A 13,621-nucleotide genomic window follows, 5' to 3' on the forward strand; every position below is an offset into this window, starting at 1 on the left:
CTAGAAAGAGCCAGCACCGACAGAGCTGGGAACTTCCATCTCTTTCAGAGAAGCGTTGCCTACAAAGCACCACTTTGGTGCCAGTAGCACCGTGATGGGCACGGGTTGTAAAGCTCAGCTGCCTGGGTGTGACAGAGCAGCACAGTGAGCAGCTTACTCGTGTCTGAGAGGTGCCCCACTCCTCAAAGCTGGTGAGCAGCCTGTACCAGTAACACCTTCCTGAAGGTCTGCATCCAGACACAGTCACATCAAACCTACCTGGGAACAGAACTTCATGTCTTCAGTCACCTCCTCGATTTTCTTGACGACTGTAACATCACTCAGGTTGTAAAGTTGCCTGACCCAACCTATCATCTGCTCACCTGATGATGACAGCAGTATGGAGGCCAGGTTAGATGAGGAAGGGTTAACCTCCCAGTGCCCGCCCTGGGATTCCTGAAGGTCCTATTATCCCGAACTATTTTTCATAATTACTGCCACACACGAAGACTACATCAAGAGTGAATCTTCACTTTGATAATTTGTGCTGTGAAATCTCACTTTGGGATCTACTTTTATCTCACACCAAACACCTGCAGGTCGTAAAAGGCAAAAAGGAAAAGAAAATGCCTCAAATCCCGGACAGGTTTTCAAGTGTCAGAGAACACTAAATTAATGCTAAACTCTAACCGACACAGTAAAGAGCCCCCCACCCTGTTCTTAAATTAGCTAAACAAAAGGACTGAGACTTTAACATATAATTAAGGCACAAGGAGGTAAAGCTGTAGCTGCTAAATAAGGGGATGCGGACTTTTCAGAAGTTAAGATGTATCCTGAAAACAGAGAGGGAGAAGGCTTTGTATTTAAGCAAAAGCACTGTGAGTCAAAGTCCCTGCAGACCTCTCTTGGCTTTGCCAGCCTTATGTTAAAATGCAAAGCCAGGTAATTACACTCCACTCTGCTTCTGTTTCTACACACCCAAAATGGAACCTCGCTCCCTCGCAGCACACAGAGACAAGAACTTTCTTTAATTAACCTTTGTAAAGCCTCTGAGATCCTTGGATGAAAAAGGCTTCGTTCCTTGGGAACATGTTTGCGCACATACACAAGGCAAAACCTCCAGCAGAAAGCTGGAGCTGAACTGCAGCGCGTTTCTTCTCTCTGCAGCTTGTCACAGGCCTTGAAACTCATCCTTACCCATAGTTTCCATTCCAGTCTGGTCCTTTAGAGGAAGGATTTTGTTTATGAAACTCAGGGAATGTCTGGATTATAATCTCTCTCCTGTCAAATTAACTAGGAAATGGTAGTTTTCCTCAGGGGTCACCAGTGCCCACGAAGCACACATTTTACATTTATCACTTCAGTTAATGAAATACCAGCCCCGCTGGTTGCTGTGAGCACCTCTGGATGTCAAACTGCCAGGGGCAGATAAATGCCCTGTTCAATCCTACTACATTCTAATAAACAGCTTTTAGGTAGGAACTTGTGTCCAATTTATAAACATTAAAGAACAGCTCGTGTTTCAATTCCATCCAGGTGCTTTACAATCCTGGCACAAGCCCTGACCACAACACCGTGCGTTTCACTTTAGCACGCACGACTCATCTCACAGACATCGGTACGGTCATCCACGGATCATCCAAGTGTGGGGAGGGCCTCTGGTCTGGGATTAGGAACAGCAGACTGACAAGATGAAGAACCATCAAAATAAGGCAGGGAGTACCTGCTGCTTACACCCCACACCCTCTCCATCCTCCCCCAGCCCTCACATATTCGCTCTTGGGCGGGATTTTAAAGTATCAGATCAAACTCAGCCCTGATGGAAATAGGTGCCAAACCCTCTACTGCATTACAGAGGGGAAGAGGCACAGATGAAACACTTCTGTGCTGTGGGGCAGCATCATGAGAGAGAGTCAGGGGGAGGAGGAGGAGGAGGAGGAGGAGGAGAAGGCTGGCAAAGCCACCGGGGTGCAGAGAGCAGCCCGCATTGCCGCTGTTCCCGCTGTCCGCCTGCTGCGTTGATGAGATGCACAAGCAGCATCCCGAGAAGTTTCTCCCAGGCTCGGGATGGTGGTGCAGGACTGCAGGGACGTGGTTTACACCACAGGGAGGGCGGCTAAGTCATTCTTTGGAGTGGGCACAGTCTGTGTGGTCCCCGCTCTCCCTTCTGCTGGAAAAGTACAGTGCGTTGGCCGGGCGCGCAGGAACCGATATAACCCGGCACCAACCCGCGCGCATCCCAATGAGGGGGGAGGGGCTGACGGACACACCGCTCTGTAAATACTTCTTTATTAAGACATAAATATAAAGCTGAACAGGAAAGGAGCAACGACAGGGTAAGCTGTGCCAGTACTGATCTGTACGGATGATCTTACGGCACTCGAACATCTGGTTCTGCTGCTGGCTTCCATAAAATCATCTTTAAAACCTACTTGGGTTATATCTCCATCAGCTGTTCGGTGCCCACAATGACTTCATTAACATGTTTGGCTGAAAAGAGAGAGGGAGGAAAAGAAGAGGAATTGAGTTTTGCAGCAGAGCTTCAGACCTTGCATTTTTCAAATCTGCAACTTTAAAACAAATGAGAAAAGCAGATTCCGGGGAACTCAAACACAGATTCGCTGGACTCCAGCTTCTCTCTGACAGTATCCCACACACATGGCGAAAGCCTAAACAACTGACTAAACATTAGGAGGTTTCTCTAATGAGAGTTTTCACATGTATGTGTCACTAATAAACAAGAGAGACCCTACGGAAGTCACAGCTGCTACTGACAGGTGTACACCTAGGCTAAGGCAGGGAACCAACACCCAACATGGAGATCTGACATAAAATTAACAGTAAGTAATCCACCCTGGCTTTAAAGAGCACTGTGTGCTCTCAAACTGCTTGGAGGTTGGGGAGCAGAGGGGCTGCTCAGCACTGGGAGGCCATCACCGAGGCAGTGTGAGATCCTCTCAGCAATCCCAACTCAGCCCTGTCAGATCAAAAAAAAAAAATATTTTTTTTTTTTTTAAATTTAAACCTGACTTCTCCCTTTTGGATGGAGCCTGTCCAAAAGCATCTGTGTGAAGCAAGTTCTCTGTGCAGAGTTATCTCTGAGGGTACTGGTGGACAGCCCTCCTCAGATTCCTTTTATTGGAGGGGCAATTTCTGCAGGGTCACTCCTTTGCCTGTTCCTAGGAGCTCTGCAGAGCCCCAGTGGGCACATTAACGTGCCAGTCCCTGCCCCAGCACTGCTAATGCACTGTACTGAAAGAGCCTTCCCTTTAAAATGCAAAAGCAGCTTGTCAGGGAAGGACTGCAAATAAGGGATCTAAAGCCAAAATAATAAAAACACGCAACTGAAAGCCCAGTGCCTAAAAAACCCAAGCGTGTGGCCTCAGAGCAGGACACAAAGCTGGTGTGCTCAAAGTGGGTGTCCTCAGGGTACTGTGTGGGAGAGGTGAATCTAAATTGCTCTCTGGGAGCTGGACACCTACTCAGGTGGAGCTCAGGTGGTGTGACCCATGCCCCTAGGCTCTTCATCTTACCCCCGGCACATTAGGAATAACAATTGGCTCAGGAGCCTGGGATAAAGGGTCAAGGCCTGTGAGGTGCTGGGATACACCAATGGAGGCTGTGGTGTCTCCCACACCTTACACAGCAGTTGGGGTGGATAGCCAAGGATGATGGAAATAATGACTTGTGGTTTATTTACCCATCTAAAACTCCTCCCCTCAGGGAAGTGGATTTTGCAAGACTGCTGCAAAACAACAAACATGCCACCTTTGGCTAAATGAAGAAATTACTGGCAATCCCCAAAGTGGCAGGGCCAACATGATGCTTCTCTTGGTTTAAAATTCAAGACATAACCTTTGCACCACGCAAACCATTGCTCTAAAGGTTTGATCAAATTCTGCTCTATAAACTTCAAGGAGTTTTGGACTGTGGCAAGATAATTTCCCACTATACCCTCAACCCCACAGTTGTATGGATCATATGCAGTCTCCTCAGCCTGAGAGACAGAGTGGGTGAGCTACACAACTGCCCTTTCAGAGATCCTTTGTGAAGGCAAAAAAAAGGAGAGCGAGGAGCTGCTTCTCACCTTCAGCATCTGATTGAGACATTTAGCTCTGGGGTATTTGGTGACAACTGATAATTAATCCTGGAGACTCATGCTGACATCTTGGAGCTCAATCTCCAGCACTCTGGGCAGGACGAGCAGAGGTGGATGCAGCGCTCAGGAAAATGAGGGGCTGACTGTACAAGTGCCAGGTGCAAGCATGATGTAGGTAGCACCACACAACCTCTCCAGCACAGCTCTGCCAATAGCCCCAAGTCCAGCCTTCAGCGCCTCTCTCCTCCCGTCCCGGACCCCACACAGCTTTGCCAAGGTACCTCAAATCCAACCTGCAGCACTTCTTGCTATAACATTCCTCATCCCCAACAGCTTTCCCAATATATCTCAAACAGGCCCTGTAGCAACTCCTGTGACTCCATTCCTGAACCTCCTCCAAGCAGACTACCTATCATGTTGATTTCTATGATGTGAATAAGACCCTGGCTACCATCCAGTGAGAGTAATTACGTTATGCCTCTGCAGATTAAACATGCCTTCATCTAGGCTTATAAAGAGCCATGTCAATTTATGGTTCTATATATAGGTTATCTGTAGCAATACTTTTTAATAAGGAACTTCTTGCTTCACTGCAGACAGCATCCTCCATGGTCCTAAACGTGCAGAGCTGGGATGGGTCCTGTCACATACCTTGCTGCAGAGGTGGTACCGACTATTTGCATTTTGCACTGACATGCTTGTAGCTGCCTTATGGTATCTTGTATTTTACACCTGATGAGTTCAAAATGCTTTTCGAGAGTGGGCGAGTAAGAGCATTCCTGTTTTACAGATGGGGAAACCGAGGCAGCAGTGAGTTTAGGGAGCTTAAGCAGCCAAAGCCACATGGGCAATTCCCTCATCTCCCATCCCTCTGCCTGTTTCATCTCCTCCTTGATCCGTGTGGCCCAGATTCCCCAAAGCAGGCACACATGGCCTGCCCGGTATGTCACCGCTACCTCAGACTCACATGAAATCACCACACTCATTTCTTATTGCACAGGCTTAAAGGAAACACATGAATCTGCCTGTCTAAAATCCGCGAGAAAGTTTTTAAGCGATAAGGGGAATGGCTTTGCTAGAAACAAAGCCCTATTCCGCACCCTGAGGGGATGCGATAGGCAGATAAGGATTCACCCTGCTTCCCTCTTTCCTTCCCAAAGCCCTCCTTGTGGAGAGAAGGGAATTCAGACTCCAGTGTGTGTGCCAGAGAACTGAGCTGTGGATAGCGTTTCATTATCAGACGTGGCTGCCAGTTGCCAGTGGCTCTGGCTGGTACCAGCAAGCTCAGTTCCTGCAGAAACTCTGCCTGAAACTCTGGGGGAGGAGGGAGAAGTACCTCACATGCTTCGCTGTTCAGCTCCCTTTCTCCTTCCCCAGCTCCCCATTAGGGATTTCTTACCAGGCTGCCTTTTATCTGACACTGGCAGGGTTACAGATGCATTCAGCCCACAGAGAAAGAAGAGGGATTAGAGAAAGGACTTTCAGAAAGCCTTAAGAGTTGGACTCTGCAACCTTAAATCATGTTCAACTAGATCTTCTCAGATTGGGAGCATCTGGTGCTAAGCAAATCCAGAGCTGATCAACACATTCAACCTTCCTGATTAGCACTTTGCTTTAACTTGCTGACGCAGCCCAGCCTGAAGTCAGCCTGGGTGCTTGAACTGAGTGTCCACGGAGATTTTACTGAGTGTAAATCAAAAACCTGTCACTCGTTATATATGCGTTCCTGCTTGGGAAGACATTTGTTTACACATACTGTACACTAGCCCCTTAAAAACATACGCACAAGGCGAGCTAGAGAGCAGAGCAGCTTTTGGTGCTTGGCTAAAAACAAATTGTAATGCAAATAAACAGAGGGGCGGAAATGACTGCACAGCCCAGCACTAACCCCACCAGCAGGCCGGGGGCCGGGGACCCAGCGCTCCCCAGCCTTCCTGGCAGGTTCCTGCCAAGCCGCTCACAGAAAGGGGATGCCGGAGCATTCCTTTAAAAGCCATGTGAAAGCATCTCCTTGTTGTTTGCTCAATTAGCCCCAGACAGATTGCTGCTGCTGCTGCTGGTGGCAACGCTGGGTTGTAAAGGAGGAGGGGAAGGAGGGGAAAGGGAGGGAAAAAAAAAAAAAAGAGGAAAAAAAAAGGGTTAGGGCCTAGGCCCAGGACCACCACGAAGTTTCAGCCCTCAGGGGCTCCAGAAAACGTTCAGTTTACTCACTCAATTACATACACTGTTTTATAAACCCTTTAAAATAAAATAGAAAACAGTCCCTGGCACGGAATTACTGCTCTATTATACAGCAGTGATGAAAGCCACTGCTGTGTATTTGCTCTCTTTAAAGCAAGAGATAGTTTAACTTAAAAAACTAGGCGGGGGGGAGGGGTGGCTGCAGAAACGCATGCACGAAAACACGCTGTGGGTGGTTCCCACCACATTCACCCAGGACAGAAAGGATCAGAGAGTGGGAGAGAAGAGCAACTTGTCTCTGCAGTGATGGTTGGCCCTGGAAAAGCAGCCAGGTTAGGGGGGGGAGAGGAACTAAAGGGGCTTAAGGGGATGGGAAGCAGCTGAAGCTTGACTTTGGGAGGCTGGAGGGTGTTTTAAATTACATGTACAGATAAAGAAGGGAAGCAGGTGATGGGGGCTGATTTGTTTGTGTTTACAGAGCACTGGGACTTTCCAGTTAAGGCCTGCTCTCTTCCCAGCCAGGCTTTACTTACGTGATCACTGGAGACCAGGGTGACCACACTGTGGCCCCAAAGGCCAGGAGTGTCTCACAATTTCTCCCAAGCCCTGGGCCAGCCCCGCTGCGATGCCGTCAACCCAGCCTGTGGGTCTCCAGCAGTGAAGCTGCTCATGAGCTGAGTGCTCCAGCTGCTCCCAAGGTGGGATGTGCAGCTCACTCCAGGGGCACTGGGAATGGGGGTGGTGGTAGCTCCAGGCATATCAGCTCTAGCCCACAGCTGGGGCCTCCAGCCCACAGAACAGGCTGGCAGTAGAGATCTCCCTCCTGCCTTATACCCATCCCCAACAACCACCAGTGCTCAGTGCTGGTGCTCACCTGGTTCAGGTGAGGTTCAACCAGTATTAACCCCTCTGCTCTCACAGCCTTCTGGGGGATAGATGTGACTTGAAAGTGTAAAGTAAAGGTAACACTGAATTCAGTGCCAGATGAGAGATGAATTTACTGTGGCTTGGAGCAGATGGATGGGGGAGTGAAGGAACTGGAAAGAGAGGTATATGGAAAAGTGATCAGTCAGGGTCTTAGAAGAAAGTTTAGTAAAGGAAAAAGAAGACCAAGAGCTGGGGATATGCCTAAGATAGAAAGCTCCTTGAGGAGGCGGATGCACTTGAAGTCCTAGTATTGGGGCAGAGTCCCAGCAAAGCGTTTAAGAAAGGGATGGATTACACTGATCAGTGTGCTCCCCTGGGATATCACCACCTCAAGCAAATGCAAGCAGGGATCTCGGAAACAACAGTCTGAAGACTGTCCACGCTTCCTGCTAAGATGGCAGAGGTGTCCTATTTGCCTGCTGCACTGGATACCAGTAGAGGTCCCTTTCCTTTCTCAGCATCCATTGGGGTGTTCTTCCTGGCTCTTTCATGTGGCTGAGCTCTAGCAGAGCACAAGTGGTTATTTTCTCTGCGTGGAGCACGTAAAAATATTTCCACAAGGTTATGAACTGCTGCCTTATGGGTAGACTTCACAATCAGCATGCTGCAAATGTGGCAGCTCGTTTAACCCGCTGACTTGGGAAGCCTGAACTTCCCTGGCCGGGAATGACAGCACGCACAAGTGGGACAGTCCCCAGCGGCAGAGGGGAGGACAAAGTATTGCTGGATGGATATTCTAGGGAAGTTTCATGCCACTGCTAAGGCCAGAACTCATAAACCATTTTTATACAACTTGGAAAAGAGGCTTATTAGGATTAGTTAGAAATGTAGTCACCGCACAGTCGCTGAAACAAAAATGTCAACTATTTAAGAGATGCCTGTTTTAACTGCCAACAATATCTTTGCCATGGACACTCAGTAGTTAAACTACTTTATGGAGAAATCTTGTGGATCTCTCAGCTTTGCTATAAATTCACACCATTCCTACATCACCTCCAGCTCATTTTGCACCCCCGTGCACAATATACATGTGTGCACTGTTTAGTCTGTGTCTGTTCTTCATGAGCTTTCATAACTCCCATCTGCACTGCAGCATGCTTTCTGATCCCGACCCTGTGTCGTGCTAAGTGTTTTCAGTTCCTGAAGACTGCACCAGGAGGTACTCAGCATCTTGCAAGAGCAGATGCTCTTGATGCAAGATGATACTTGAATGCAGCAAGAGCATCAGAAAGTCTCTCAGTTCCTTCCTGTCCCTATCCTGCTAACTTGGCTCGGGTGAAACCTCCTCACAAGCAGTCACTCATTCACATGTGGAGGTTTCATGAACTGTACCTGCCTTCAGAGGATGACATTAGAGAAAAATGTGCTCTTTGGCCCTCATTAAAATAAAACAATCTTACTCTGTTTCATTGAGAAGTCCTAGGACTCCAAGCTTGGAACACGACTTGGAAAGTGATCGGAAACAGGAGCCAGTCCTCACTGGATATGTGCCTTTTTCTCTTCTTGTGAGAAACCACACAGTTTTGGCTACGCGATAAGCCTTTGGAAAAAAAGAATCTCAGTTTGCACGTGTTCTCAGGAGGGCAGCTAAAAGCTCCAGAGACTGTCTGCAGTGAGCACACTTGACCACGGAAATGCAGGAGGAAGGCAGGGCTTCCTTCGTGCTGTATGGACCAGTGCAGCACTCTGCACAGAACCATCTCCCTCCTGTGCCCAGTACGAGCCTGCCTGGGCACGACCGCAGTACGGAAAGGGATGCAGTCGTGCAGCTGAGGAGTGCCAGATGGAAAATGGAGCTGCTAGGCAAGGGGACTGGAAATAGCAGCTATGGTCATACCAGAGGAGGAGTCAGGTGGGTGTCTGGGGATAACGGAGTAAGAGAGAAAAAGAGAAGTCTCCATGGGAGAAAGATGAGGGGAAAAACCAAAGAGAAGGCTAGGAATGAGATGAGGCTGGTCCTGGGACAAAGCTGTAGTGGAGAGTTGTGAAGCAGGAGTCAGGATCAGGTAGGACATGGGTGATGTAGTTGGGGCCCCATGGCTGATGCTGGGGGCAGGAGCAGTAAATCCTACAGTAACAACAGCCTTTGCCTGCCAGCACTAGGAGTGGATCTCAGGGCTGCTGGTGCCCATGGACATCTGTGAGACCTCCTGGGAAAGAGTTTCTCTTGTTCCATTGCAGATCCATCTCCCCTTAAAGAAGAAGACCCACTACTATCAGTTCCCATCAGCTGAAGCAGCAGAAAGCTGCACAATGGAGTACAAGTTTCTGACACTGCTAATGGTCCATGCAAGGGTCAACATCATCATGTGAAATAAAACTGGTTTTTTTTTTTTTTTTCAATGGACTAAACCTTCCCTCTCAACATTTACAAAGAAAATGCTAAGGCTAAAATAAGAGAGGTAAAACAGGAAGAAAACCCAATCATGTTCATACTGAGGAGGTGAAAATGAGGCTGTTAACAGTTGTGAAGGCTGCAGAAAAGCCATAGAAAGGAGGGATTGTGTCTCTTGCACAGGGTACAGTAATGAAGGTTTCAGACAGAAACTGAAAAAAGGAAAATGAGGAATATGGAGACCCCCTCATATTCAGCAACATTCAGCAAGCACCACTCATTCTGTCTGTTGACTATGTCGGGGCACCAAGGAAAATGAAAATATATGGTGGAATAAAAAACAGGAACAAGTTTTAGTGTGGAGCGTAAAGGAGGCAATGCTGCTACCCCAAGCTAGGATTACATCAGCGTCCCGAATGCTGGCATTTTTTCCCTTTCTGAATGTATGCTTTGTGGCAACAACAAGACTGTAATGCACTTCCTGGGTGTGCAGTGATTCAAGTTGTCCCTAAACAATACTTGGCTCCGTAACTCCCAATGCAAATAAACCCCCCCTGCCCCAACAACAACAGAGATGAAGGTGAGGGATAAGGTGTTGAGTTTTGTATCAATTTTGCTAGTTCTGTCCTTTGTGTGTGTGTTTACTGTCTCTCCTCCTGGTGTTGCTTTCAAGAAAGGTTAGGCCACTTTACTATATATGCTCCTCCCTGTCTAACCTGTACCAGGTGTATAACGTACTCCCTGCTGAATCGGCCTGGAGACTCCTTTGGGAGCTGTACTTACTGGCTCTAGGGCTCATCTGACTCCATGACTGGCCCATCCCCAGCACTCCCTCTCCCTAGTCCTACTTCAATGAGTGCATGCTGCTTTTGAGCTCCTCTTTAAAAATAGGTTTATCAAAAAGGCTGCAGCATGATCCTAATGACTGCCTTCAACAGTGATTGAATGCTCTGAGCAATTACAGTCCTTCGGAATGCTGTCTGCCATTTCCCATCCCTTCAATAATTGTTGCCTTTTTCTAAGGTACCAACATGTTTTTCAAAGTGCTACCCAGTGAGGTAGCTTTCACAAGGACCATCTGTTAATTCTCTGTTAGCAAATTCCTAAAATTAAAGTATCAAAGAGGAAGGAAAGTGGACGCTTCCTAGGCATGGTAATAAAAGCAGTAGGAAGAAAATACTGTGGCTCTCAGGAGGCATGGCTTGCAAATCCAGAAGTTAAATAAACTGCCATACCTTGACTTTAACAGAGACACTTAAAAATACCATCTCTGGCCAGCGCTGTGACAGGGCTGAAGTCAACGCAGGACTGGGACATCACTGCTGACAGTTACCTGCTCCCTCCTGTGCCTCCAACTTTATTTTTAGTTTGAAAGTACTAGGCTGCATCTCATCTACCCCAGTAACCAGTGCTGAAGTGTTCCCTCTGTTTCGGTGTCCAGAGATTTGCCAAGCCCATTATTAAGTGATGAGGTCTCCCACCATGTCCCCAGGGAGATTATCCCACAGCCTACCAGACCACATCATTAGGGAAACGCTCTAGATGGCCAACCTAAATTGTGTTTAATTCAATCCCATTACTCCCAGCTGTACCATTTGGACCACCCTAAATACACCCATATTACTCTGTAGAAGGAGAAGGATGAGAGCTGGTTTGAGTTACGTTTGCCTATCATTTGTGGTAGCTGTTCTCCTGCCATCCTCCTTGCATGGGACTGGAATTCATTTTGTGAGAGGTCAGTGCACCACTGGCTCAAAGAGCTCTTGTACCCCGAGCTGCCTGGGCAGTGTGGCCAGGACTCATATGGTAGAGCAGGGAGCATACAGCCAGTTCTGCAGCAAAGCCAACTGTGGGATCTGCCTGGGGCTGTGTAGGATGATTCAGGGATATTTCTACCTTTGATGAATCCTGGCTGATGCTTTGGAATAAGGGACTGCTGTATTTTTATTTTTTTAATGTTTCTGGGAAGGTGTGTGCAGTTTTGCTGCACAGACTGGGGTCAGCAGCCAGCTGTTACTGCTTACATCTGCTGAAGGGTGATCAGCTTGCAAGAAAAGGTGGCTCCTACCCAAGAGAACTAGGTTTTTTCCTAACCTGGCCATGGAGGCTCAAGTTTGAAGAAGGAGAAGTTACCAAACAGAACAACACAGCCAAAGTTTTGATGAAAGGGGCAATATGGAAACAGACTTAGAGGGCCACACCAAAAGCTTGGCACAGGATACAGGAACTCTTGGGCAGGGGAAAGGAAGTCATGGCATGCTTTCACAGCAAAAAAGAGAAGACCCAGTTTACTACGGGACCAGCTGAGGTCAGAAGAGACATGCTGGGCTGGAAAGACTCCACAGTTCAGGAAATAAGTCATGAACTTCACAGACAGATCCCAGACCACCGAGGCAAACCTGACCCCCAGCCCAAAGAAATTCTAGAATGGTTAGGAAACTGAGGCAGGGAAATGAATCGAGGCTTTATTATTTTTTCTTGCTCAGCATAATGGTGTATTTATAATCGACTGAATATGTCTTTGCTAACGTCAATCATACGTTTCTGAACAGTTTAACTTGAGGGCCCCCAGACTCATTAAGAAGTGGGTTTCAGCTTTGGGGAGGTGAGCAGTAGACTCTACAAGAACAGGCAAATGAACCACGGGTTACAGCTCTGTTACTCTCCCTGTAAATACATCTACAGACCCTGAAAAATATTCAGACAAGGATGACAAGGACAAACAAGAAGAAAGAACAGTTTCCATACTACAATCAACCAGACTAGGATCTGCACCCTGGAAGAGACTTCTGAAACAGATGTGAGCAAGGTCAAAGGGTCATATTTCTGTTTGGTATGATCTACTAAAGAAATCAAACATACTCCTATTTCCTAAAATATTAGCTAAGTCTGCACCCTGTGTCCTCACAGTTCCCACTGCAGGTTAACAACCAAATGTGACCCGATTCACCTCTCCTGATGATTCATGCAGATATGTAGATGTGGCACTCAGGGACGTGGTTTAGGGGTGGACTTGGCAGTGTTAGGTTTGTGGGTGGACCTGATGATCTTAAAGGACTCTTCCAACCTAAATGATTCTATGATTCTGTGCTCAGGGGAGGACACAAATGGAGCATCATGAACAGTGCAAATCTTCAGTGACAGGGGGGCAATGAACCCCACAAGGGACACTGATTCAGACTGATGTGATGGGTAAAGCTTATGAGTAGACACAGAGCCACACAGGGCCCAAGAACACAGTGCACAGAACACTCTGTGTGTGTTACCTCCAGTATCTGAGACTTGCAACTGCAAGATCAATACTTTGTTTTCATGAGCCCTTTTTACTTTTAGTTTCAATTTAAAGGAAAATTTGTCATATGCAAAGCTGACAATAGGTTACGCTATACTACGTTAAGTGCAAACCCTGCTCTCTATCACTAATTGGGAATCCACCCACGAAGACAAAGCAAGGAAATAAATCTTGATCTGACTAAATAACTTCACATGGAGCCTGCAAAGGAACTCACTTTTGTCCTCAGTCCACACACGAGAGCAGGGATCTGCCAAACCCTAACCATAAATATTCATTAAAAAGCCTCTGCTTGGGATGCAGTCACTGAGACAGCCATTTCCTGCCCATTATCTCTTAGGGCAGGAAATCAACAGTTCCACTCAGGCGGTTACCACCGAGCCCTCACCACGAACACTTCCACTGGATGGCTGAACTTTGCCTAAATGAGGGCCACGGTAGTTGTATCCTTTCTGAAGCCCCAAAATAGCACTTCATAGCAGTAAAGATCTGAATATAGCTGCCCTTGTCTTTAGTAGGGAGACCAGCAGCTCCTAGTTCAATGCTCCACCTCGAGCTTTGGCTTGGAGCAAGGTGAATGGGAACATACAGGCACCATAGGTTGACAGCAAGCACAGAGAAGGATGTCTGTGTGATCAGTAATTTGACTGCTTTGCCCCTGACACTGACAAAGATTACTAGTCAAAATAATGGCTCCTTCTGCTGAGGACAACCTCAAGCTGATCCAATTGTGGTCTCTGGGAAAAGACTGTCTCAGCACCCAATCTTGTTCTTTATAACAAGAACAACAGAGCTTTGCTGCCAACTT

At 47.4% G+C, this 13,621-nt stretch overlaps 1 protein-coding gene across 1 annotated transcript in view; it reads right to left on the reverse strand.

The window, feature by feature from the left end:
- Window positions 1-2,252: 2,252 nt before the first annotated feature.
- The window catches only part of EIF2B3 (eukaryotic translation initiation factor 2B subunit gamma), a 100,016-nt gene continuing 88,647 nt past the window's right edge, over window positions 2,253-13,621 (reverse strand). Inside the window, exon 11 of the mRNA XM_027649198.1 lies at window positions 2,253-2,469. Coding sequence (XP_027504999.1) covers window positions 2,417-2,469 — 53 coding nt within the window. The 3' untranslated portion in view covers window positions 2,253-2,416. The remainder of the gene's footprint in view (window positions 2,470-13,621) is intronic.

Source organism: Corapipo altera, unplaced genomic scaffold, assembly GCF_003945725.1.
Source record: "Corapipo altera isolate COAL_440 unplaced genomic scaffold, ASM394572v1 112, whole genome shotgun sequence".
In the NCBI taxonomy this organism is placed as follows: Eukaryota; Metazoa; Chordata; class Aves; order Passeriformes; family Pipridae; genus Corapipo; species Corapipo altera.